The sequence below is a fragment of the Carlito syrichta genome, unplaced genomic scaffold (genome assembly GCF_000164805.1).
Source record: "Carlito syrichta isolate Samal-C Ts95f unplaced genomic scaffold, Tarsius_syrichta-2.0.1 Scaffold153648, whole genome shotgun sequence".
NCBI lineage: Eukaryota > Metazoa > Chordata > Mammalia > Primates > Tarsiidae > Carlito > Carlito syrichta.
In genome coordinates, this window is record NW_007097744.1 from 213,693 (window position 1) to 241,474 (window position 27,782).

General features: G+C 38.6%; 1 protein-coding gene across 3 annotated transcripts; it reads right to left on the minus strand.

Moving 5' to 3' along the window:
* LOC103252146 (myosin-1) lies at positions 1 to 25,797 on the minus strand. 3 transcript variants are annotated; one of them, XM_008050759.1, is made up of 39 exons: positions 25,765 to 25,797; positions 23,706 to 23,949; positions 23,464 to 23,607; positions 23,188 to 23,344; positions 22,042 to 22,069; positions 21,144 to 21,258; positions 20,954 to 21,046; positions 20,761 to 20,824; positions 20,015 to 20,113; positions 19,819 to 19,922; positions 19,544 to 19,682; positions 19,214 to 19,332; positions 18,974 to 19,123; positions 16,510 to 16,680; positions 15,397 to 15,706; positions 15,229 to 15,299; positions 14,059 to 14,146; positions 13,859 to 13,976; positions 13,431 to 13,554; positions 13,204 to 13,340; positions 12,856 to 13,111; positions 10,748 to 10,990; positions 10,480 to 10,656; positions 9,533 to 9,678; positions 9,363 to 9,453; positions 8,885 to 9,274; positions 8,158 to 8,284; positions 6,436 to 6,554; positions 6,077 to 6,273; positions 4,938 to 5,121; positions 4,507 to 4,672; positions 4,289 to 4,413; positions 3,581 to 3,889; positions 3,290 to 3,493; positions 2,944 to 3,069; positions 2,681 to 2,851; positions 2,305 to 2,409; positions 2,084 to 2,179; positions 1 to 259 (listed from the first exon to the last, which is right to left on the minus strand). In XM_008050759.1, the coding sequence occupies exons 2-39, from the start codon at positions 23,907 to 23,909 to the stop codon at positions 107 to 109; spliced, it is 5,820 nt and encodes a 1,939-aa protein (XP_008048950.1). In that variant the 5' UTR covers positions 23,910 to 23,949; positions 25,765 to 25,797; the 3' UTR covers positions 1 to 106. The 3 variants fall into 3 exon arrangements, with proteins under 3 accessions (XP_008048950.1, XP_008048952.1, XP_008048951.1); XM_008050761.2 differs by lacking the exon at positions 25,765 to 25,797 and having other exon boundaries at positions 15,229 to 15,297; positions 15,401 to 15,706; positions 23,706 to 23,948; XM_008050760.2 differs by lacking the exon at positions 25,765 to 25,797 and having other exon boundaries at positions 15,229 to 15,296; positions 15,391 to 15,706; positions 23,706 to 23,948.
* Between the last annotated feature and the right edge of the window lie 1,985 nt (positions 25,798 to 27,782).

The following is a 27,782-nucleotide window of genomic DNA, read 5'->3' on the forward strand; positions in this document are numbered from 1 at the left end:
TTGGCAGATAAATTTTTTATCTCCAAAAATTGTAAGTACAAAACAGAGTGACAAAGATGTTCACATTTTGTGCATTTCTTTGGTCACCTTTCAGCATTTGGATGAATTATTCTTCACTTATGATTTTTGTGTGAACCTCCCGGCTCTTCACCCGCAGTTTGTTGACCTGGGACTCAGCAATATCAGCCCGTTCCTCAGCCTCCTCCAGCTCGTGCTGGATCTTTCGGAACTTGGTGAGGTTGACATTGGATTGTTCCTCCTGTGAATAGAAATGCATTTATCAGGAGAAAAGGTAGGACAATGAGTTCTGAATTTCTTTTTACTTAAAAGTGAATCAGTCTAGTAAATCTTTTAAGAAACTTAGAGAAATGCTCTGGCATCTTTTGTTTTTTTTTTTGCACTAGCTCCTTATACTTCTTGAACTCATTGATAACAAGAAAGGTCACATGACATTTGTATCTGAACTTTGAGAACAGCTGAACATCTTACAGCTACTACTAAATATGCCAGGTGTCCAGTCTTGATTTTTTTCAGAATCCTGAGAATAGAACCAGACCTTTTAAGAATGCAGATTTGCAATCTATATTATACCAAACTATTACTTGAATATGTTATTGCCAAATAAGTATAAGTGATTGCACTTAGTGAAGTTTAAAGTTAAACAAGAAGTTTATTGTTTCCTAAAATAGTCTGAGCTGTCTCTGATTGTGCTTGAATATATAGCAGAAAATGTGAGCATGTCAGTTCTAGTTTAGTCTCTAGTAATTATTTTTTTTAAGTCTCATCAAGAACCCTCCAAAATGTGGCATTCGAATTTAAAACATTCATAAAGCTTGGAATCACTAAATAGTATAGCTTGAAAACAAAAACAAAAATAAAAACGCCTCATATTGTCCTTTTACAGATGAGGAAAGAAAGAGCTGATGAAAGAAAGAACTAAGGAAAGATTAAGCAATTTGTCCATAGTGTGGGTATGAGAGTGTGTGTGTGTGTGTGTGTGTGTGTGTGTGTGTGTGTGTGTGTAGGTAGGTACATACATGCTTGATCTCTCTGCCTGCCTCCCTAACTCCCCTCCACCTGTTAAACCTTTGTCCCTTTCTCTGTGACCTTAGAGGTCAGGGGAAAGTTGAGAACCATCAATGAGCAGAGAAACTCATTCGTGATATGTAAGTATGTATATCTATACTTAGGAAATGGATACTATTCAATTATTATGCCAGATGAATCATGGATAAGGAACTGAAATAAGGTGGAGTGCCAGGAATCCAGTAGTTTGAACATAATTGAGACCTGAGTTCCAGACTTATAGTTAACTATTTACTTGACGTCTTTACTTGTGTGTGTAGTATTTCACACTTAATGTATCCAAAACAAAATCTTGTTTCTTTATTGCCCTGCAAATCTCTTCTTCTCTTAGTTCCCCACTAAAGTAAGTGTTACATCATCTACCTGGTTACTCAAACCATAAACTTGATGAATTACCCTTGATTACAACTATTAGTGTATCTTGTAGAATATATCTTGAATCAGTTCACTTCTTTATTTCTGCTCCACTACTGCCTTAATCCAAGCCACAGAACCAACCTGAAAAGCTTCCTAACATGTCTTTCTACAACCACTCATGTTACTCAATAACCCATTTTCCAGAGTAGCCAGAATGCTCATTTAAAAAAACATAAATCAGGTTACAATTGATCCATATTAAAACCTTCCCATAGTTTCCCAGTGCCCTAATGTACTTAAACTAAAATCCAGACTTCTTACTATGATCTAGAAAGACCCTGTGCTCTGTCTCCTGCCTGACTCTCCAACCTGGTCTGTGCTGCTCTCTTCCTTATTTTTCTGTTTCTTGAACCACTTTTCTACTCAAAAGCTTTGCATTTGTTCTTCCTCTTTCCTGGAATATTTTCCCCTGACTTGTCAAGTGGTTGGTTTCATCTCATTTTTCAGAACTTCAGTCATTTATTTTCCATTGATCTTTCCTCATTGTACTCATTTTTTCTTTCATTGCTTTAAATAAATTGTCCTCGTCATGTCTGAAAAGTGGAGGCCACCCAGTTACCCAAAGGAGTTATGAACTCACCGCTTCCTCAGCTTGTCTCTTATATGCTTTCACCTTTGACTGCAGTTTGTCCACTAGGTCTTGGAGCCTGAGAACATTCTTGCGGTCCTCCTCAGTCTGCAATAATATTTAAAACAGTGAGTTTCTTGAAAGTACAAATACCATCATACCATTTTGTTATACATATGGGTTTCAATCCCATGCAGACTGGGATGAAAACCTAGACAGGTCATTTTCCTTACTTGGTAAGTGAGTTCCTTCACTCTTCTCTCATGTTTGCGCAGACCCTTGACAGCTTCAACATTGCGCTTCTGTTCACTTTCAACTTCTCCTTCAAGTTCACGAACCTGCAAGAAGGTGGACATTTTAAGGACTTTGCTATAATTCATTCACTCAATGAATTTCTACTTCTTCAAATGACCCGCCTACTTCTTTTCCTCTGCTTTCTATGAAGTTTTTGATGTCCTAGTCTGATCATCTCATTATAAGGTCTTGGTCAGTGGGAATACCTCTCTTTCATCTCAAATGTTTGCCACAAAGCATCTAGCAATGCTAGATATTCAAAATCATGTGTTGGATCATTATGAGATAGAAATACATGCTGATTAGGAGACCCACCCTGGCCTCCAGTTTCTGGATCTGCTTCTTCCCGCCTTTCAGTGCCAGCTGCTCTGCCTCATCCAGACGGTGTTGCAGATCCTTTACTGTCTGTTCCAGGTTCTTCTTCATTCGCTCCAAGTGAGCACTGGTGTCCTGCTCCTTCTTCAGCTCCTCGGCCATCATGGCGGCCTAATTAACAGTAAAAAAAAGAATTGGTTAAGAGAGCTGAAAGAGCACATCAAGATTCAAGTTTGACCACCACTGTGTTACCCTCTGCTCACATCAGTGATGGCCTTCTTGGCCTTCTCTTCTGCATTGCGGGCTTCCTGGACAATGTCCTCCATTTCACCCTGGATTTGGGAAATGTCTGTCTCCAGTTTCTTCTTGGTGTTGATCAGGCTAGTGTTCTGGTTAAAATGTGAAATTTAGAAATTTAGGTACAGTAGTAAAAAATTAGGAAACCTGATATTCTAATGATTTTTTTTGATTTTGCTAATAAAAACTTAAATGTTTTAAGCTTTATCCTCAATAAAACCTTATAAATAGATTTCTAAATAATACTAAGATATGAACAAAAATGTCATTTTTATGCCTTTGTATTTGTTACTATTCTGTTATTATATGCACCTGGGTATGGAGGAGCTGAACACGCTCACTGGCATCCAGGAGCTCCTGTTCTGCAATTTTCCTGCTCCTCTCTGTCTGTTCCAGAGTGGCCCGCAGCTCTTCAATCTCAGCCTGCAGTAGGTTGGCTCTGCGCTCAACCATGGCCAGCTGCTCCTTCAGGTCCTCCTGGCCTCGGAGAGCGTCATCTAGGTGGATCTGGGTATCCTGTGGGACGAACAGTCATTGAGATACCATGTTCTCAGGGCTACAGTTGCTCCAGTCGTTCTGGAACCATCTCTTGCACCCATTTACCTTGAGGATGCCTTGGGTGTTCCTGTAGTTTCTCAGGGCCTCTGCAGCCATGCGGTTGGCATGGTTCAGCTGGATTTCCATTTCATTGAGGTCTCCCTCCATCTTCTTCTTGAGCCTGATGGCATCATTCCTGCTCCTGATCTCAGCATCCAGCGTGCTCTGCATCGACTCCACGACTCTAATGTGGTTCCTCTTCAACTGGTCGATTTCCTCATCCTTTTCAGCAATTTTCCTATCAATTTCAGACTTGACTTGGTTCAACTCAAGCTGGATGCGCAAGATCTTTCCCTCTTCATGTTCAAGAGATGCCTTAATGACAGCAAGAGGCAACATTAGCAGGTAAATGGAAGTGTGCAGTATTCTAGAAATAAGAATTAGTTTCTACCTTTGTGCTGTCATCATACATCTTTATTCCATTGTTATTGAAATTTCTACAATGTGTTACTATTGATTTAATAGGCTTCTATCTCTTCAGGGAGATTGTGCCCTTGAACACAGGGCCCTTAACATATTCATCTTTGTTTTTTTCTGTATCTAGCACAGTTTCTGACATATACTTATGTTAGTTGTATGCATGTCAATTCTCCATTCTAACTCTAGTACACAGAGTAAAAGCTACTTTTCATTTCTCTTGATTCACTGATCTTTGCATTCAATAAAGGCTAACCCCTCTCAGAATTGTTTTAGAGTGCACAATAAAATGTCTACCTCTGCCTCCTCTAATGCAGCCTGAAGTTCACACTTTTCTTGTTCAATTTGCTTCTTTATTTTTTCCAGTTCATGGATACGCTTTCCTCCTTCTGCAATCTGTTCAGTGAGATCAGAAATCTCCTCTGTTGGTAGACAAAAATATAGAAATTTGTTTAGAGATGGAAAAACATTATTTCATGTATTCTATTGTTAATGAAAAGGTAAAATGTACTCACGTTGCAAATTCTTATTCTCCCGCTTCAGGGTTTCAAGTTGGTCTAAGGATTCCTCATAAGCATTCTTAATCTTGAATAGTTCTGTGCTGAGGGAGCGGGATTCCTTTTGAGAAGCTTCAAGTTCAGCATGAGTTTCTTCATACTTCTGTTTCCATTCTGCCAAGATCTGAAGGTCAAGGAATGGTCAATAAATTTAGTGGAGAAAGTCTGATGGGATAAAAGCCATCTATTTTAGCAACTCTCAGACAGAGTTGAGGTGATCTGGTACTGAAAAATAATTATGAATGAACATAGAAACAACACACACACCTGCCAGTGGATCAGCAGCTACTGAGAACAGTAGTCCTCAGATGGTATAGAGAATGCCACAGAAGGTAGCAGGCTATTGTTAGTCATCTATTGAATGTCTAAGCAGAAATTGGGCAAAATACCTTATCGAAGTTCCTTTGCTTTTTGTCCAGGGCCGCACAGGCAGCATTTGTTCTCTCAACATCAATCATGAGATCCTCCACTTCATTTTGGAGCCTCTGCTTCGTCTTCTCAAGGGAAGCACACTTGGCATTCACAGCTTCTACATGTTCCTCAGCATCTTGCAGACGCTGAGCCAACTTCTTTCTAAAAAGTGAAATATAGGCAGTAGAAGTAAATGGCTCTGAGCAGAATTGGGTATTTCAAAGTGGGTACACATGAGCGAATTTCAGTCATACATCTTCAGTACTTTGCTTCACATGCTTGTTTAATAGGTTCCAGTCTATATTAATTGACTCCTGTCTCTTTCCACCAAATACTGAAAACAACTCAAATTTTGATATTGTCATACTTCGTAGTCTGGCTTTAAGTTCACTTATGACAAGCCTGAGACATTTTACCCTTCAAGGAAGCTGGCTTATTTCTCCTTTATAGAATACTAATGTCTACATTGATTACTGTCATTTATATCTGTGTCTCTACTTAATCTTAATTGCCAAGTCTGTACCCTACTAACCTTTGTATTCTTGTAGGCTGTCACACACATTAAAGACTCAAATATTGGATAAATTAATTCATATGAAATATGCTTGATTTTATCTAATTGTATGCCTTATTTTTTGGAGCTTTTCATCAATCCATTAATAAAAAATTTACCAAATCAATATAAATTTTGCTTTGAACGATCCTCTCAGAATCTTTTCTAAGCCATCCACCAAAATATTAATTCTAGCAATAGGGTTCTTCTTTATGCCCAGAACAAATGACTAGATCTTATCTTAAACTTTCTGTTGAATAAGTAGTTTCTTTCCTGTCCAGATTCTCCCTTCCTACAATTTAGTCTTAAACTTTTGAATTGTATCAAATACCTAGTCCTTTATAAAACAATATGTTTTCTTTAGAATTTTCTTTATACTCTTTGCTCTTTATAAATATATTTCCATTTCTCCCTACAAATAGTCATATTTTTATATCTCAAAAGGAAGAGCTGTACTTGAAAGCCAAGGACAGCAAGGACCCTGTTTGTCCACATAGTACTTACTGCACATGGACTTTAATTATTAACAGAGGTATTTTCATTTGAACTAAGCCTAGAACATACTTGGCCTCCTCCAGCTCCTCTGTGCGCTGGATGGCATCCGTCTCATATTTGGTCCTCCATTGGGCAACCTCGCTGTTGGCTTTGGACATTGCCCTCTGCAGCTCGGCCTTGGCTTCCTGCTCTTCCTCATACTGTTCCCGTAACAGGTCACAGTCATGGCGAGAAGACTGCAGGGCATGTGCCAGAGCACTCTTGGCCTGAGAACACAGAGATTGGTGACTTACTTTTATATCTTTAAAGTGATGTTTAGTTCCTAATCTCCTATAAGTCACCAGCAGAAAATCTGTAAAATAAGCAAAAAAACAAAACAAACAAAAAAACCCACAGAAGTGAGAATGACAACAAGAAGTAGGGTTTACCTTTATCTCCTCTTCAAGCTGCCTTTTTAGTTCTTCTATTTGTTGTGTGAAAGCTTGTTTACCCCTTGATAGCTGAGAAACTAGTGAGTCCTTTTCATCTAGCTGGCGTGAATATTCACCTATAAAAGACCAAGATCCAGAAAACTCAACCTTACTTTGGAAATTAAAATTCTAAAATAAAAACTGGAGCAGGAAAAGGGAGCCAAGTCTGAAACTTGATGGAGAACATGAATTGCAACAAACACCAACATCCACTTTAACCTGATGGGTAAATCCAGTTGAAAATGAGAAGTATGTAGAACTTTGAGTTAGATTACTTGCATATGAACAGCACAAAGTATTTGAGGAGATATTTGAGATCGCAGTAGAAATTGATGAAACAAGTGAAAAAATGTTTATTAAACAAGAAAATACTTCCAGTGCTTTTTATCTAAGGCAGTAGTATTATACTAGTTTATCTTCCACCAAAAGTTGGTTGAAATAAAGGATTTATTCTGTGGAAAATAGCTAACTTTGAGCAATTGCCTCTGAAAGTAGAAGTAACATTCAAAAGAAAATCCTGAAAACATTTTTGTACTCAGAAATAATGTTCCTTGTATCCTTAGAACGAGTTGCTTTCTGGATAATTAATCAGTTCACAACCCAATGGCATCTAAATATGTCTTCAATTCTTAAACACTATAATTCAGAAAACAAACTAGATTATGTTAGAATGAGAGGAAACCCTTTCAGCACTATTTTTAAACTAGTTGCCTAGAAGCCTTATCTCTCCCCCCGCCCCCCACCCCCACCAGCCCTCCCCGAAGCCTTATCTTTTTTACATGTAATAAGAATTACAGGTTTTATTTTTTTTAAAACCTAAGTTACTAGTATCATGGAAGAGAAACTACAAGGAGTATGTTGACTCCTTGAGAATGTTGTTTTCCTTTTCATGAAGTGTACTGATCCCCTTTATAACAATAATAAAAACATTATTTTGAACCCTGTTATGAAAAAAATAGTATTTGAATGAATATGAAAAAGTAGAGTGACTCTCCCATCACTTTTCACCTGCCTAAATGATCCATAAAAACAATTCTTACTTGGGGCTAGAACTTTGGCAGAAAGTTGGACAAATCTACAAGGAGAGAGTAAATGTGGTCTTTTGAACTTCGCTAATCAAAAAGTTTGAATGCTTGTCAGCTGGGTGGTGGTTCTGAATATTTTCTTACTTTACTGTGTTAGTTACAAGTAATTGGCAAGATTTCAGGAAAAAGATCAGAGTAAGCGTTCTTGGAAAAGTCACTTCATCACTACTGTAATCTGCTGTCTTTAAAACATAGATAATATTACACAGACTAATGGGGAAAATAAAGTGACAAATAGTTTGTGAAAGCCATTTTGAAAAGTGAGAAGAGATACTATGAGTATACACTTTGTGTTTCATAACTTGTAAATTAAAGCCAAATCTGTTTAAAATGTTCAAAAATAAAATGGCCTGGACATCTCTCTCTCTCTTCCCCCCATCTCTATCTGTCTGTCTATCTATCTATCATATATCATTCTGTCTATCCATATTTATATAAGAAAGCAGCCCCATGCCAGTGGTCAATAATGTGTTCATATTAGTGGGTAACTTCCAAGGAGGTAGTATGTGATCTCAAGTAACTCAGTGCAGTTTTTCAGCAAATTAGATATCCAGGGTAAATTTGTCATTCAAGTAAACACTGGTGAATGGCCCACCTGATTCCGTCTGCAGGCGTGCTCTCTGAGCTGTGAGGTCATTGATCAGCCGCTGCTGCTCTTCTTCCTTGGTCTTAAGTTCACTCACTTGATCTTCTAGAGTGCGGCACATCTTTTCAAGGTTTCCCTGCAGTCAAAAAGTGGTAGAAGGCATCTCAACCAGGACCAAAGAAAATTTCAGTGATCCAAATATTCTACTGGAGCTGCAATACTCATTTATTTTTAGAAGTGACTATCTTTGCAAACATACAAACAAACAAAAAACAACAAAGGCTTTGGATCGTGATGGAAAGAGTAACAAGATACAGTCTAAACATACTGCCACTAAATTGCTTTGTTAATTTAATTACTTTACTAAATTGCCTTATCTATGATATGAGAAAAAGATATCTAATTCAGTTCATGAGATGTTTTTGAGAAACAAATTATATTTGTGCTTAAGAAAAAAACCAAGACAACCAAAAGTCAATGTGAAGTATTGAAAAAAAAAGCCTCCCAATGTATAGCTGAATTGTATTTTTATTTGAAAGAGCCTAATTTTTCACTTTTTATATTATTTGGGTGTGGCTATTCCCAAATAAATGGTGAATGCAGGATTGCTCTCTCTCTCTCCCAAGTCTCCAAACTTGTATTGCCTGTTTCCTCTTGACAGCTACTAATGATTCTTGAAAGATTCACTCCCAACTGTTCTACAGAAGTCTCTTTAAGACTTAAATGATGACTGTACCTTGGCTTTGGAGACAATCTCCATGTTACTGGCAAGGTCATCGATCTCCATCTTCATCTCGCTCTTCTCCTTCTCCAGCTTCTGCTTGACCCGCTGCAGGTTGTCAATCTGCTCCCCAAGCTCAGCCACACTATCCGCGTGCTTCTTCCTCAGGGTGGCCGCCGTGGCTTCATGCTGCAGGGTGGCCTCCTCCAGGTCTCTGCGCATCTTCTGGAACTCAGCCTCTCGCTTCTTGTTCATCTCAATCTGGGCTGAAGTGGCCCCACCGGCTTCTTCCAGCCTCTCACTGATCTCCTCCAGTTCCCGGGAGAGGTCAGAGCGCTGCTTCTCTGCTTTGGCCCGGGAGGCCCGCTCTGCCTCGATTTCCTCCTCCAGCTCCTCAATGCGGGCCTGAAAATGGTGAAAAGTACAAACTCAACTTCTTGGTGTCAGTACATTTTGTGATGTTGAATTAGACTGATGAAAATCATGTACTTACTTGTAACTCCTTGATCTTCTTCTGCAGCTGCATAGCAAGTGCTTGTTCATCTTCAATCTTGCTTTGCAGATTGCTCATTTCAAACTCTTTTCTATTAGAAAATCACCTTTTGTCAGTCATAGAAATATTAATAGTAATTTCTCCATTAAAATTTTGTCCTTACTGCTTACTTTTTTAGCTTTTCATCAAGTTGTAGCTTGTCATTTTCTATATCCATTGTGGATTCTTGAGCCAATTTCAGGTCTCCCTCAAGTTTTCTCTTTGCTCTTTCTAGATCCATCCGAATTTTCTTTTCTTGTTCCAAAGATCCTTCAAGCTAAAAGTTAATAATCCATGGTACAGTGCTTTTGTTCAAGTTGAACTTTTAAACATTAATTAATAATTAATAACTAATCAGCAAACCGTTTGATTTTTCTGTGAGTTAGGCAGATTTGTCTTATTGATTCCATTCTTGCTAGTTTTTACCTAGTTTAAGCATTCATCATTGATAAGGTGAAATGTGCCTCATTTTTACATTATTACAATAAATGACGAGTGAAACATCATGCCTTCTATATCTCCCCACTGGAATCCATGGTGATCAATACTTCTCCACATGGATGGACAGCATGGTAATATTTCCGAACCATAACCTTTGTTAATGCTTCCCTAATTCAGACATTTTCAGCGGGTTCTCTATTAGATATCAGATTGTGTTTAAAGCCAAATTTATCATTCCTAATTGAGTTCCCTTTGTTTCTGTGAGAGAAAATTTTATTGATCACGACTGCTTTCTTGTTGTTGCTATGTTCCCTGCTCAAAACACTTCCTTCTTCTATATCTTCTTCCCATAGTCACTTGCCTTTCAAGCTCAGGTAGAGATCTGTTTTATTTGTACAGCTTTTCTTTGTGAACATATTAACCTTCCTTTCCCTTGATTCTTTTTTACCCATATTGTCTGTTATTCATAGCTAACTTTCTTTATTGATTTTTAAAATTTCATGTGTGTACATGTTAGTCCTTGTGTCAGGGATGATGCTCCAGACACCTTAATCAGAGGAGGCACTTGGTATGTACTCACTATATTACAAGAATACAAACTCTTGCTTATTTAGTTTGTTACTAATATTAGGCTTACGTCATCCACTTGTTGCTCAAGTTTGATTTTAGCTTTGGTCAGGGTGTTGACTTTGTCCTCCTCTGCCTGCAGGTCATCCAGGGTCTGCTGGTGGGCCTCTTGGAGGGCTTTCTTCTCCTTGGTCAGCTTAGCGATGGTTTCGTCAAGGCCTGCCATCTCTTCTGTGAGGTTTTTCACCTACAAAGGTTAAGAGAGCAGCTTAGTTGCTGTATAGCAGCTCAGTTAGGTGGCAAAAGCCCTGTATAATATTGGAGAATATGAACCATACCTTATTTTCCGTGGCATGTTTCTCCTTCTCAACCTTGGCCAGTGTCAGCTCAAGGTCATCAATGTCTTTCTTGAGTTCTGAACATTCATCCTCCAGTTTCCTCTTTTTGGCCGTCAGCTCCGCATTGATCTCTTCTTCATCCTCAGCTCTTTCAGTAACCTCTTTGATTTTGGCCTCTAGCTGGATTTTGGTTTTGATCAGCTGGTCACACCTTTCCTCTGCATCAGCCAAGCTATCTGCTTCCTGTGGAGAGACAGTAGCCACTTTTACATTTTGGTTCCCTATTCATTTTCAGATTTTATTATTAATATTTTGAAACCAAGCAAGTAAATTATGTTTTAAGACTTCAGGTTAATTTTTATTTGCTTTTCATTACTTGGCAAGTATTTATTGGATACTTATGACTCTGGAGACTTAAAAAAAGGAATTTAAGTCGTGGTTCCTAGTGTAATTATGATACAATCATATTTGCTAAACATATATAATATGTTGATGTATGATTTCAGGTTGGTCAACTTTCTTTGTTTAATATTTATTTTCAGAAAAGTTTAGAATATGAAACAAACAAAAGGATTGGGTATCTGGCAGGTTGCTAGGAGAGAGGGGTAGTATCAGCAAAGTGCTGTAAAGGGAAGACATGTCCTTTAGTGGCAGAGCAGTTTGAAAGCAAAGGGAGTCCCTGGAGGAACTAAGGAAAATGGATCATGTTAGAGGTGATACTTAAATAAAGTAACAAGCATATTTCTCATGAGAAGAAATAGGAGTTGGAATAAACTCTGAGGACAAAGAGAATGTCTCTTGCTCAAAGTCATATCCTTAGTATCTGGAACTTCATCAAATATTTATGTGGATAGTTGATGGAATACTGTTGAAAAGAGGTTATGTCATACTCGGGGGAGGAGTATGCTTGGATGAAGCTTACATATCCCCTTCAACGATCCTTTTTTTTTTTTTTAGCTGAAGTCTCATTCTGTTGCCCAGGCTGGAGTGCAGTGGCACGCTCACGGTCACCGCAGCTTCCACCTGCTGGGCTCAGGCAATCCTTCCACCTCAGCCTTCCAAGTAGCTGGAACTACAGGCGTGTGGCACCATGCCCAGTTAATTTTTTGATTTATTGTGGAGATGAGGTCTTGCCAAGTTGCCCAGGCTGGTCTTTAACCCCTGGGTTCAGGCAATCTTCTCATCTCTGCCTCCCAAAGTGATCGGATTACAGGTGTGAGCTACCATGCCTGGCCTTAATTATCTCTTAATTTTTGAAGGCATGATGAACCACTCTTCAATTTGGAAAACTCTGATCTATACAATGTATAGGAAAGTCATAATGCCAAACTAGGTTTTTGCAATTCATCTCTAAAAAATTTTTTTAAATTATGTGCCCAAAACTTCTAGGCTCAGTGGAAGTAATCAATTCCTTGTCTAAATTCTGATAACTAGGTAGGTAACCTTTAATGTTTTCTGTTGTTGGTTTTGGTGCCAGCAACTGAATTCTCTTATAATTTGGGTTAGACAGTGACCCTTGATCAAATATTTATCCCTAAGGCTTTGGATATTTACTAGGATGTCAGAATGAGAATACCAACTCTCTCTCATGATTTGCATAAAATTGAATTATCTATAGAAAGCTTTGCCACGATGCTATTCCAAGTACTAGAAGTCTCCTAAAACTAAAGTTGAACAAAAAGTTGCTAGGGGACTGCAGATTTTAAAAAATACAATATCGATTTCAAGTTGATGCTTTTTTTTTTTTTTAATCACAGAGTCTCCTCCATCTTCACTGACAATATTGTTCTTTTCTCATTGCTCTTTGCATTTTTTAGTAGGAAGAATCTTAGGAAGCAAAGCTGAACTTATTTCCTGTTCACATTCTGCTAAGAAAAAGAACAAAGAGAAAGGAAAACTTTTTATTTTTCCCTTCTTGACAACAAGGAATCCTACCATAGTGATTTTTAGTAATGTTGTACATGAAAATTTATAGAACATTGTAAGGAGTTGTGGATTAGGAAATATTAATAATTTGTTCCTTATTAGATGGGATCTAAACCTTTACTTGGTCATCACTGAGCTAAAGTTGTAGCATCAGACTGCAATAAATGGGATCTGATACTCACAGCTTGAACCTGGAGTTGCAGGTCATTTTTCTCTTGCATAAGAACAACCATTTTTTCTTCCAGCTCTTTTCTTTTGGCTTCAGCTTTTGCAAGGTTTTCTTTGGTTTTTTCAAATTCTTCCTTCATGTTGGCCATCTCCTTCTCTGTCTCTGCACTTTTTAAGAGGGGCTTGATCTTGAAATACAGCTTCATCCAGGGCCAGTGCTTCACATTCATGAAGGCACGGACATTGTACTGGATGCAGAAGATGGACTCTCTGTGATAGGAACAGAAATATCCAAAGTCAGATTATAACTGGAAACAGAATAAAAAGGCCTAGACTGATGAATAAAGTATCCTTATCAATACCTTCTCTCCACCATCCTCTGGTACTCCACTCTTGCCAAGAACCCTCTGCACCTGGCCTGAGTTCGGGTAATCAGCTGGGCCAGCTTGTCATCTCTCATCTCCTCTAGGAGCCCCAGAAGACCAGCTTTGAAAAAGACCTGTGCATGGGCAGAGTTTCAGATAAAAAAAACTTTACATAAAGCTCAAAGGGATAGAAATAGCATAAAAGAAGATTTAAAGAATATTACCTTGGTGTGACCAAATTTGTACTGGGTGTGGTCAACATCAATGGACCCAAGCAGCTTCTCAGAAGCCTTCTTGCTATCAATGAATTGCCCTTCAGGGATAGCACTTGCATTTAATACCTTGTATCTGTTTAAGCCAAACAATTATATGATATAGTTGTTGTCATCAACAAGAAATCTTCCTGCCTGACTGACTGTAGAAACAACATAGACATCAGATCATCGAACAGAAATAAGAAATCACGTCTACCCCTTCATCTATTCTCTTGTCTATTCAAATGACTTCAGATTTTTTGCATGTCAGTACGGAGTTTGTTAAGTTTGTTTCTCTTCTCTTCAATTTTAATAGAAGGTATAAAGGACTCTTTCACTGAAAAAATTCAAAAAGTAATAAAAACCTCTTAAAACAATTTACAGTGAGAATGTCTGACCTCTGTTTGAAGTCTGCATACAGGATTCTGCTTGGGAATCCTTTCCTGCAGATACGGATGCCTTCCAGCACACCATTGCACCTCAGCTGGTGCAGGACAAGCTCGTGCTCCATGGCACCTAAAAGAAGGAGTACACGTGCCATATTTCATGGCCTAAAGCAAACACACAGAGCTTGTTTGAATATCAGAAAGTGTCTTACCAGGAGTTTTTGTTTCATTGGGGATGATGCACCGTACAAAGTGGGGGTGAGTGCTCCTCAAGTTGGTCATCAGCTTATTCAAATTCTCCTGTGGAACCATACAAGTTTATGGTTGAAAAATACACTGTTTTCATCCAGTCATATTTATAGACTTAATTATTGTGATCCCTGACATTGGTTCAATTCTACTGAACAGTAACCAGATTTGAATTTTCAGAGTTATCTCTGGAATTTCCACATTCCCAATATGTCCTCCTATTTTCTATTTTTGTGCACATAAAAATATGTTTTTCTATGAGCTCTTGAAGTGATTGTTCACTGCTGTTGAATTTCTTAGCATATGTTGTAAATTTACTACGATGCTTTAAACGTATGGAAATACTCTATCCATCTCTTTTACCTAGATATGTGGTCTGGTTTTATTAATTCAGTTCTTCCTCCTAATCTCCCACTCCTTTCTTTACTTGACCTTCGGTTGTATCTGCCTCTTTATCACATGCTTATTCCTTGTTGTAAATACAGAGCTGTGTGTCCTAATGGTTCCACAGAAAGTGGCCTTTAACGCCTCATTCTGAGACTTGGCGGAGAACTGACAGCCATGTTACTAAGTGTGTAAAGTTTTCCGTTATGGAAATCCTGTTTTTTTCAGAATAACTAGACCTTCAGTTATTAGAGATGTGATTTGAAATGGGATTGCCAAAAGAAAAGTAAATTTTTCTTCAAGTGATATTTATCACATCTGGTTTTTATATTTCCTTCCTTTGATTTAGCCCCCAAGCCTCATCACTATTCTTCTATCTTTAACTTTCAAAACATACTCAGTTCAGTTCTGTACCGATTTATGCTTAAGCACCTAAACCACTTGGAGGCTCCCAAAGGCTCAGGTAATTCTCATGCTATACTTAATCCTATCCCAGTGGAGTCTTTTAAGTGTCAAATAACTTTAAATTGAATTTGTCATCTGATACTGACTTCTGCAATTCACTCTCATCTCTCCTGACTTCTGTGTCTTCTGGATACTGAGATATCCCTTCCCAAACTGTCAGTTGACCTGTCTCCTTGAGTCATATCCAGTTCTAGAGCCCTTGTAAGACCGCTTCCCTTTCCCTACGCAATAGAGTAAAATTTAATATGCTAAATCTAACTACAGAAAGAAAATGAAATTTATACCCTGAAGAGAGCAGACACGGTCTGGAAAGAAGAACCCTTCTTCTTAGCACCTTTTTTTCCACCACCAGCCTCTGAGGGGGGGCAAAGAAGGCACAATCAATCATAGGACAGGCTTTCTCTGGTTATGTTTTATACATTAAGTAAAAGGTCATTTCTAATGAAAATTACCTGCTTCAGCTGCTGCTGCTCCAGAGAAGAGGTAGGCCAGAGTTTTCATTGAGGATTTCTGGTACAGCCCAACCACGGTCTCATTCAGGGGGTCCTTGTTCTTGTCAAGCCAGCCTGCAATGTTGTAGTCCACGGTGCCAGCATAGTGCACCAGTGAGAAGTGGGCCTCAGCCTTGCCTTTGGCAGGCTTGGGCTTCTGGAAGTTGTTGGACTTTCCAAGATGTTGTTCATAGAGCTTGTTCTTGAAGGAGGTGTCTGTTGCCTTGGGGAACATGCACTCCTCTTCCAGGATGGAGAAGATGCCCATTGGCTGGAAGAATGGGAAGAAACAAATGCCATTTGAGTTCTATCTGCAAATAGGAATAATACATGACATTAATGATCCTATTTGAGTAAATGAATTCTTTAATTCCACAGAAATAATAAAAACCCATTCTTTTGGTCAGAAGTTATTAATTTAACAAATATTTATGGGGTGTTGATCAAGACCCAGGTGTTGGGTAAGGTTCTAGGTTGTGACACAGCAAGACAGATGAGGACTATGCTCTTGTGGAGTTTGTGTCTTTACCCCAAATGCCTTATTTCTCTAAGTGTGACTTGCAAATTAGCTGCATCAGAATCATTTGTTAAACACAATGATTTCCTCCCAAACTTACCAAAAAGTATTTCTGGGGGTGAGATGAGGGAAACCTGCAGTTGTATTAAGGACTCCTGGTGAGTCTTTGACACAACTAGAGTTTGGAAAACCTCTACTTTAAAGCACAGTACTAGAAATTCATACTTCTCATGCCAGTAATAATGACTTCAAGGAGGACAAAGAAATAAGTTAAAAAAAGATTTGAGTCAATGGTCAACGATCTATTTGTAAGGAAAGAAAGTTTTAGATGTAAGGCTTAGCATTACAAACTGTGGGTAAGTGTCAAGTTCTGAACTCTATAGGAAATATTCATTTCCTTTTACCAGATTACCTGCCTCAGAGTTGGCAAAAGAAGAAGTATTTTCCTCACTTTTTACAAGTAGAAATCCTTTACCATTGCGTATACCAAGGCTTTATGGTTTTCTTTATAATACCATACAGCAGTATAATCTGTAGTCTGACAAAAGCAAGCAAACCTTCTCGATGAGCTCAATGCAGGCGGCCAGGTCCATCCCGAAGTCGATGAACTCCCACTCGATGCCTTCCTTCTTGTACTCCTCCTGCTCCAGCACGAACATGTGGTGGTTGAAAAACTGTTGCAGTTTCTCGTTGGTGAAGTTGATGCACAGCTGCTCCAGGCTGTTGAACTAAATAAGTGGAAAATACAAATTCACATTCAATTTATAATAGAAGTTTCTCTTTGAAAGTGGTTTTTCTCAATTGGTTAGCCTAACTGTCCTCTTATGAGGTATGGTTTTGTCCTACCTATCGTGAGCCCCTTATTCTGTCCTATTTATTTTTACATTTTGCTGCTACCAAATACCAATAACTTTGAACTGATACTTTTCTATGCAATAAAGTTGCTTGGTTTTTAAGGTATCTTATTAATTAACTAATTTATTTACTTATAGTATCTTTTTGTAGATCAGGGTTTTGTTTTGGGGGGGTTGTTTGTTTGTTTGTTTTGTTTTCTGAGTCAGAGTCTCACTCCATCACCCAGGCTGGAGTACAGTAACACGATCATGGCTCACTGCAGCCCCCACCTCCTGTGCTCAAATGATCTTTCCACTTTAGCCTCCCAAATAGTTGAGATTAAGGGCAAGCACCACCACACATGGCTAATTTTGATTTTTTTTTTTGTAGAGACAAGGTCTTGCTGTGTTGCCCAGGCTGGTCTCAAACTCCTGTGCTTAAGCGATTCTCCTACCTTGGCGTCCCAAAGTGCTGGGATTACAGGCATGAGCCACTGTGCCCAGCCCAGAGGTTTCTTAATGATTTATCTTTTTATGACTACATTGTATAACTAGCTAAGTTTGCTAGATCTGAGTCACGGTTTGTATGTTGCTAATAATACCAGGAATGAAAATTCAACAGCTAACATTTGTTGAACATTTACTGTATGATAGACATTGTGTTAAGTGCTTTGTACAAATTATTGCATTTAATCCTCACAAGCACCTTGTAAGGTGGTATTATTTGCTCATTCCATGGTAAAAAGACACTATTAAAGAAATCAAGTAATGTTTGCAAGACCATGATAGTAAGGGACATGGCAAAGATCCCATATTTTGTCACCAGGGCCAGTGTTTGTAATGACTCCCAGATCTTGAGTAGATTTGCTCTGCTTTAATCATCAGGACACTGAGATATAAACACAACTGAGAATTCCTTGTCTGAGAATGTTATCACCATACACAAAAGTCAAAGGGATTTTACATAGTGAATGAACCTGGAAAACATTATGCTGAGTTCAAGAAGCCAGTTACAAAGGACCACATATTGTATAATCCCGTTATATAAAATGTCCAGAACAGCCAAATCCAGAGACAGAAAGTAGGTTAGTGGCTTGCAGGCCTGGGGGGAGGACAAATGCAGAGTAACTGTTTAATATGTATGGGGTATCATGTTGGGGTGATGAAAATGTTCTAAAATTGGCCATTATGACAGTAGCACATATCTGTGAGTATACTAAAAAAACTGAATTTTATACTTTAAGTAGGTGAATTGTATGGTAGGTGTATTATATCTCAACAAAGCTAATATTAAAAAAAAAAAAAACCTCAAAGAGATTTTAAGTTTACACTGTGATTTGTTTCTTATTTTTACAAGTGTGGATTGCTCTTTCTGTTTCTACTAGATGACAGATTATTCCTTGTTGGCTTGGGAATGTCTTGAAATGCTCTTGTCCCTAAAACTCAGAAAACTTCTTCCAGTTTCTATTAGTTTACAAATAGAAAAAGATTTGGAAATGTGACCTCTAGATGAGACACATCCGAGATACTGCTGTGAGGTAGAGTACTTTGGTAGCCATATTTCCTAAGCTGTGTAGCAGTTATTTTTTAGGCAGACAAATTTGAGTTTATTTATGCAATTTCTACTTTCTGTACCTGGGTATTGCAGAGGTTATCTGAATATTTAAAGACATTTCATTTCTTTTAATTAGGGAGGTAGGGATCTTATTGTCTTTCTTTGAATTTGTCATTGTCTTCCCCACTGCCATCTTTGATGCTATTGCCACCCTGATCATCTTCTTTACCATTTGGTAAGTGCTGCTTACATGTTTGGAATCTGCTAAGGGCTTTAAATTCAGATTTTGTAACTAACAGAAAGATCTCAGAAATAAGTCTGTTATCAGGAGTGAGTCTGTTGCCTGGTACCTTACCTACAGGTCCTAGTTGAATCTATCTGCTCTATGATTAGTCAGGTACCATTCCCATTATCACACAACTGGTAACTAACAGAGCTAGAGTTTGAATCAGGGTCGATTTCATTCCAAACTTTGTGTCTTTTCATGGTCTTTTGTTCCTCTTTTATGTGTCAGTTAAGTTTATAGTGCAACTATTTTTCATAGGTCCTTTCTAAGAATGACTGCAGTCATGCTGTATGACTGCAGCAATAAGATTTAGAAAATTTTCTGGTACAAAGTTTCTGCTAACTCACATCAAAGATCTCAAAGCCAGCAATGTCCAAGACCCCAATGAAGTACTGCCTGGGCTGCTTGGTGTCCAGCTGCTGATTAATGCGGGTAACCATCCACAGGAACATCTTCTCATAGACAGCTTTGGCCAGCGCACCCACTGAATTGTAAACCTTCACAGAGAGAGTAGTGTTTGTTGACATTATTCAAGACATATCATGGAGGCTCGAGATGTGTGTGATTCATTGAGGTTAAGCACTTACCTGCTGCACAGTCTGGCCTTTGGTGACATACTCATTGCCGACTTTGACCCTGGGGTAGCAGAGGGCTTTGAGCAGGTCAGCAGAATTCAGACACTGGAGGTAGGCCGCCTTGTCAGCAACTGAAAAGGCACAATTCAGGTACCTAATGTGACCTACTCTGGGTCCCACAATTCATAGGGGCAGAGTATTGAGTGAATTGCTTTATAGAAAGTCTGTGTGGGGTGTATTTGCATATGTCCATCAGAATCTCAGCAGTAAATGAGATAAATTTGGAATGTACTATTTTGTGTATATTCTCTCATCAAACCCAGATGGAGGTTCATTTTGTACCTTCAGTGCCATCTGGCTCAGCTTGCTCCTCACGCTGCTTTTGCTTGAATTTCATGTTGCCATAATGCATCACAGCCCCTGTGAGTTTATAGATGGACACTCTTTCATCTGAAGTGAAGCCCAGAATCTCAATGGCACTCTGCCAAGAGAGATGAGAGGCTCAAAGTTAGGACTAAAGACACTAACTTATTTAGGAGAATGTATATCCTAAGGTAACCATACCTACAGTGGGTTGCTATTGTGGTTCTTTTTTTTAAAAAAAGTGTGTGACTTACATCAGTGGCCATCAACTCTTCTTGGTCATCAATGCTGGGGACTGTGATCTCCCCCTGACTGACAAAGGCATAGTCGTATGGGTTGGTGGTGATCAGGAGCATTTCTGAATACACAGAATTAAAGGCATACATTTTACATTAGAAGATATTATTACAGTGAATGACTTCTAGCCTATGAATTTAAGTTCTTTCTTACCAATTAAATCTGGCTTCTTATTAGACATGATCTGATAAAAAATATGGTAGCTTCTTTCTGCCTTTAGCTGGAAGGTGACTCTAGACTTCTCCAGAAGATCTACAATGGATAGTAGACATTGGATTAGGAGAAAAAAAATCACCAAGTGTCCTGGAGTTATTTTGGAATTTGGGGTCATTAGCTAAATCTTATTGGCTCCTTGAGATTTCAGTTGAATGTTGCCTGGAGCATATTTTATCTCGACAAACACCATTGCAATTCCTCCTACCATCTCTAGAAAAAAGTGAAACAAGACATTCACTTCTCACACAGAAGATCCTTGACATTTGGAATATAATCAAGTCTTGAAACTCTTCCCTCCCCAGAGTCTCCTGTTAGTGTATACTAGAGGAGCTGCCAAGAGCAACAGTATGGAGACTCAGACTAGGAAGAAATCACATCTCCTCAACCACAGGCAACTCGTTTACTCCTAGTGTTAGTTTTTTCTTAGAAAAATTTGAAATCCTTCTGAGGCTGGGATACTTCAGACAAGTTCAGCAATTTCTGGCAGTTCTCAAAGATGCATTAGCTCATGACTGGAGTGGGTAAAGCACACTGTGGGCTATGGATAAGACTGGCATCATACACGGGCCTGTTTGGCAGCAGAAGGGTGGTTAACAGGCTCCATGCTCAGCAGGAGATGCAAAGTGTTCTCCAAACCATCATTTGTCATTTTTGGATTATATTTAGGAGCTCTTGTTACTCACATGTTTCAATATCAGCAGAAGACAGTTTCCCTGTAGTACCAAAGTGGATCCTGATGAATTTACCCTTGCAAGTAAAAAAGATAATGTTATACACAAAACTTGAAGTACTCAATAGAGATAATGTGTCATGATTTAGATATGCTTTCTCTGGCATCTAAGAGAGAAAAGACCCTTCTGTGACCAAAAAACTTACAAAGCGAGAGGAGTTGTCATTCCTCACAGTTTTGGCATTGCCAAAGGCCTCCAGCAGGGGGTTGGCACTGATGATTTGATCTTCCAGAGTCCCCTGCAAAGGCAAGAACGATCCTCACATTTGAGGCTTGGGAATTTCTTACCTGAAAGCCCAAAAGAGCCTGGATTCTGACCATGGCAATCAGACGCACCTGCATTTTGCCAGAAGTCACTTCCTCTTTCTTCTTGTCCCCAGTAACTGCAATTGTTGCAAAGTACTGGATGACACGCTTGGTGTTCACAGTCTTCCCTGCACCAGATTCTCCACTGTCAAACAAAGACCAAACATGCATGAGAAATTAAGCACTGTGACAAATGAAACTACTTCTGCCACCAGCATTTGCCATTTCATGCCTCTGTCTTTATATCTCTCTGTCAGAGAGGTTTTTTTTTTTTAATCTTTCTTTACAGCCTACATATAGCTCATATTATTTCTGTTGCTTTGTACTGACAAGAAGTAGAGAAATTTGTTTTTCATTTAACACATATTTCTTGAGTGCTTGAAATGTGCCAGACTCTTTTCTGGATGCTGAGGCCTAGGATTGAGAGACCCAAAAAGCAGTTACTGACCAACTATGTAGTGATGGAATAGTCAGTAAGAAACTTCTCCAAGTATGCATGTATTCTTCAGCTTCCTTAGACTAGAGACTGGGCTCAAGTTTGATCTTTGAGGGAATAGACATTTTCTAAGTAGGCCTTGAACATGACCAAATGGTAATATTCCCAAACTGCTATACCTTTAGAAGGCTATGAGCTGCTCACTGCCCTGTACAAAATTCTGGCCATGCCCAGAGAAGGCATTTTACATTTCCTACTCCCAGAACAGTTTTATGGAACTTTCAAGACTGAACAAACAAATGAAGTGATTTGGAGTATTGTTATTTTACATTCTGACTCAACCTAAACCTTACAATAAAGCTAAAAACAATATTTTGTTCCAGGATGATCATCCCACTGCTTTAGGGTAGGGGCATTAACTAACTTCTTATTTTGGTTTGTCATTTTCCATGGTGAGAATAAACTACCAAGTCTCAGAATAGGAATACATACGTGATCAAGATAGACTGATTCTCCCGATCTAGAAGAAAAGCAGTGGACAATCAACATATATATCAATTACACAAACAAAACTTTCTCTAGGGAAGAACTTAGGACAGGTCCAACCCACGGCCTATGGGGTCACTTGCAGCCCAGGACAGTTAGTAATACAACCACACAAAGTCTTTTGATATCATGTGTTTTTCAGCATTTATTTTCTCCATGGCCCCATGTGTAGTTCCATATTTTAAGTTCATAATCACTCTTTATTCATGACATTGCTTTTTGGCAGCACATAAATTTGTGAGCAGCTGTTTTCAATTGTGAAGCACACAAAGAGCAAAATTCAAACAAACATTTCTGACGAGCACCTTGAGAGCTCACTAAGAATTGTGACCCCTTCCACTAAACCAGACATTGATGATTAGTTTTACAAAAACAACGTTAAATTTCCCACTAGTTTTATATTGTTCTCATTTTTCTAAACTTTATAATAAAAATATTTTTTAAAAAAGAAGTCTTATTATGTATATACAATAACTATACTACATAATTTATGTGTGGCCAAAGACAATTCCTCTTTATTCAGTGAGGGCCAGGGAAGTCAAAAGGTTACTTGATGCAGCCAAGGGAAGCCAAAAGATTGGATACCCCTGACTTAGGGCATTTGAGTGTAAGCATCATATTTTAATGGAGTTTTTCAACATATTATTGAAAAGTTATCCATAGTATTATTCTCAAGTCTAAAATTGGGGAAGAGATACATAAAATGTCATATGTTAAATTCCTTATGTCACTACAGGAAGTATGTCCTGTTGGTTGAATATAAAGGACAGTATACTCCAAAGCCCAACACCTTTGCTTGTTGTCATCTATAGATTTCAATCACATGTTTTCTGCTGATTATTGCATATAACTGAACAATGCATGCTATGCTAAGGGTTTGGACTGTGGTTTAACAAGTTAAAATAGTGTTAATCAGGCCAAGGTTAAGATTTAGTTTCTAAATGTATCAATTGCCCTCACAAAGGAAAAAAAATTCTGTGTCTTATGGCCTTAGACTACAGCTCTCTAACTATGATCAGCCTTTCCAGAAGTGTGTATTTTGTGATTATGGGTGTTAAAATGATTCATGTAAAAGCCAGCTGAGGCACTCACCAGTCAGCATGAACTGATAGGCATTGTCAGAGATGGAGAAGATGTGGGGTGGGGCCTCCTGGCGCTTTTTGCCTCGGTAGGCTGTCACCACCTCTGCATTATACACCGGCAACCACTTGTAGGGGTTGACAGTGACACAGAATAGGCCTGAGTAGGTCTGCACCAAAAAAAAAAAAAGGAAGGGGAGGGGTATATAATTATTTAATGGAAACCTTAATCATCTACTGTTTCTCAAAATGCTCTTGCATAAGTAGAAGGCCATGAGAAAGAACTCACGTAGATCATCCAGGCTGCATAACGCTCTTTGAGGTTGTACAGCACAGCGGGCTCATGCAGGTGAGTCATCATGGCCATGTCCTCGATCTTGTCATATTTGGGAGGGTTCATGGGAAAGACCTGGTCGTCTTTCACAGTTACAGTCTGTCCAGTCAAACAAGAGATGTTAGGTCAAAAAAATGTGTCAGTTAACCTAACCCAAAATGAGGCACAGTTTAATCAGCACTAGAGGTTTTACTCACAGCTCCAGCTTCAGTCTTGGCTGTCACCTTTCCCCCCTCTCTGCTCTGCACAGTTGCTTTCACAAAGGACTCCTTAGGGTCCACCACAAAGACCGAAGACTTGGCATCAAAGGGCTTGTTCTGAGCTTCAATTCGCTCCTTTTCAGACTTTCGGAGGAAAGGAGCAGCCGGCCCAAAAACGGCCATCTCGGCATCAGAACTCATGGCTGTGGTTTATTGATGGCAGCCCAGTTAAGGATCCTGCCTGACAGAGGAAGAAAAGCAATTTTAGAAACTCAGAAATGGGATGATTAGGTTCACATTTTTAAAAAGTTTTTTTTTGTTTGGTTTTGTTTTTTTAATTCACTGACCAGTTGAGTGCTTAGCACTGCATTGGCTATGACTACCTCCCTGGCTTAGTTGAGGATGACATGTCAATCTTGTTCTGTGCCAGTGATGACAGATACTTAATCATGCATTTGGAAAGAGACTGTAGTTTCTGACTCACCTACTACAAGTCTCTTAGCTGCTTTCTTAGTTTCATTTGTTATGTATATTAATCTTTAGGCTGCCTATTCCTGGCTTATAGAGAACACAAAGCTAAGATAATGGCAGGATGTTCTCCAGTTCTTTCACTTATAGTTCTTTTCTTCCCAACTGAATGATAAGTACCTTGGAGGCAGGGAGCACTCTTTTATTATGGTATCCTTCACACCTCTTAGATACAGAGAAGGGTACACAGCTGGTTTGGTGAATTAAAAGAATAATAGGAATATGTTACCACATCTTAGGAACTATTTTGTACATGGTGAAAGTTTTTTCTTTTCTTTTCTTTTCTTTCTTTTTTCTGAGTGAGAGTCTCACTCTGTCGCTCAGGCTGGAGTGCAGTGGTGCACTCAACGGCTACCGCAGCCTCAACCTGCTGGGTTTAGGTGATCCTGCCGCCTCAGCCTTGCAAGTAGCTGGAACTACGGATGCATGCCACCACGTCCGGCTAGTTTTTGTGATTTATTGTAGAGACAAGGTCTCACCAAGTTGCCCAGGCCGATCTCAAACCTGCGGGCTCAGGCAATCTTCTCGCCTTGGCTTCCCAAAGGGCTGGGATTACAGGCTGAGCCACTATGCCTGGCTGGTGAAAGTCTTTTCATTATAAACTTGGGCATTACAAAAACTACCTTGCTCAAAGGAAAATAAAATGCGAAGAGATTTCTTTTGTTTTAAAATATTCTATTATGAGTCAGTTTATCTTGTATCATAACTCTGGCAAACTCAGCTTCTTCACTGGTCTTTAGCATAGCTCAAGGATTTATTATAAAATGTTATTACCTATATTTTCTTGCTGTTATTAATATTCTCATAAAAACTGCACAAAACTTGTTCTTTTCCAGATCCATCTCTTGCTACTTTAACCAGAATTCATTAATGCTGTCAATAATTACCCTTTATCTTCTGTTTTATAATAATCAAGATACTTTCTTCAGGAAAGCTCACTTGGGTAAATTTTTTTATATTTCTTTTCATTCAAATGACAATGATTCAGATAACACAAATAAGATGCTTCATCTTGCTGAACATTCTCACAATCGTGTTTTGTATCACATATATATTTAAAATTTCTATTTTATGGATTGTGAAACGACATGCAGATTTATGCAACTTTTCCAATACAAGGATTGAGACCATTCTATTTGTCCACTGAGACATCATCTCAAAGTTTTACAGAGAGGGCTGAGTAAAGCCATAGTATAGAAAATTTACTTTTTTTTCTGTAATGAGTAACATCTGAAATGTTGCATTACATGCTGTAATGAAATCATTTAAAAGACAAACTACAATGCTGGAAACAGAAAAAAATTGTGCATAAAATTTCCAAAAACTCCGAGAAAGCATTTTCATACATTGTGAAGGATATGAGATAATGAAAACCAATTTCTAAAGTCGTCATGTTTTTAAGAGAAGCACGATCAACCATGAAATTGAAATGCTTTTATTTTTTTACCCCATCCCCAACCACTACCCAAACCACTGCAAAAAAATCCTTTGCACTCTCTGAGGAATGAGAAGGAAATCAGGATCTTACCTTAGAGATGCAACTTTGAAGAGGGTCAGAACTGTAAGAAAAAGAGTAAAGTTCTTCTGGTTAAATTATAACAGCTCCCAATTATAGCATAATATTTAACTGAGAACCAGGAAATGACCGGGAAGACTATAACATCTAATTAAAATTGCTACGGAGTAAACTGGTGCTTCACTGGCAGGGCTGCCAGAGACAGTGGGAGCCAGGACGTGTGGCATGTGTGTGGGCAGCCAGACATCCCTTACAGTCCTCAGACAGAGCCCTGTCCTCACACACACTTACCTTGAGGAGAGACAAGTAATACTCATTCCAAGGGTACTTTTATAGGATCAAATATGGAAAACATGTAACCTCCTCCTCTTTCTTAAAACATATTTGGCAAAACATGTTTTTGGCATTGAAGGTCTCCAAGCCTAATTCCCCTCATATTAAAGATGTTTGGATATAATTAGAAATATTTCCTCTCACATTGGGTTAAGTATATGAATCAATCTCCTATAAATAATTTGGGTTGTTGGCAATGTGAAAGTGTTTTGCCTTTGGAATAATGTAAAGTGTTGTTTCAAAGACAGTTACGTTCTGGAATCCCTGTACTTTGTTGCCCACTGCTCTTCTGTTTCAGCGAGTCGCCTGTGTGAAGTCTTTTCAACTGCCTGCACAATTACAGATAGTATACCAGGAAGGAAAGCTTCTGCACTTCAGCAGACTGTTATAAAAAGATTGTTGCTCCCTCAAAAGAAGGCGTGATTTTTTTTTCACAATTTATTGTGCTTTTTCAAAGATGCTTGGAGATTTGATTTCAAAACTTGCTTCATGAAGAACAGTCAAAGATAGACAACTTTTGTTTCCTTCAGTCAGTTGCCTCTGATTCATTGTCAAATCATCCCGCTTGCACTTCAAATTTGCTTCGAAATCATATTGTCTTATAGAGGAGAGATGTCCTACCTCTCTCATTTTTTGAAATGCAAGTTGTTTGTGAAATCCTGTTTTCTCTATGAGACTCAATATAGGAGAATACTGGAAACAGGACATTTATGTGTCTAAATATGCAGCATCTATGATTTCTCTATCAGCTACCTATGGTATATATTTAATACTTTGTTTACAAAAAATACTTGAGCATTGTTTTTTATTCTAATTTTTAACTTTAAAAAAGGCTTGTCTTATTAAGTCTGTGGGCTCACATCTCTCTCGGTCAGCATTGTCTGATTAGGACTGGAAGCAAATTGCTTAATATACCCTGTTTTGCACCCACCTCTGTATTATTGTACTTATATTTCAATTGATTTAATGGAAATATCTTGCCTTATGAAAACAGGCATCTGGAGAAACTGGTTGTAACAGTCACATGGTTTTACTATTGTAAGGGATCATCTAATTCATATTCCTCATTTTACTAATAAAGCAACTGAGATCCAAAGAATAATCTCTACAAATTGCACTGAGTTTAGACTCTGGTCATCTGACTTGTAGCCCAGCGTGCTTGCTGGTGACACTCTTTGACCCAGGGTTTATTAAAGCCATCAGGAAGGGCCTCCAGGGGATGTGTGTATAAGAGAGCCTTTCCTAGTCAACTATTAGCCTTCTTTGTTACCACAGGCACATTATTTTACCTTCTTACATGTCTGTTTTTTTACTAGGCATCTGCAAACTGTGGGTAATTATTCTCAGGAAGAACATTTTAATAATGTTCTCAAGGAATTGATGGGAATTTAAAGACAAACTCTTGTCCTGCCCTGGAGAAATTTATCAATGAGTTTTAGAAAGTAGAGCATTGTTTTTGGTCATTACTGCCAAGTTTTGAGGCACTTAAACATTAACAGGTGATCTGAGAACAAAGTAAAAGAGAGACCAATGCAGGGAAAAAAGTGATTCCATACTCTTCCGGTGCGACAGTGTGAATTCAACTTACCTGTCTAGCAGCTTCCACATGTCTAATTTAAGTCATTTTTACATGGTGCCATTTAAACCAAGATACTCCTGCTTTCTATTCAGATGGGAAGTTACCATTTAGCTTTATG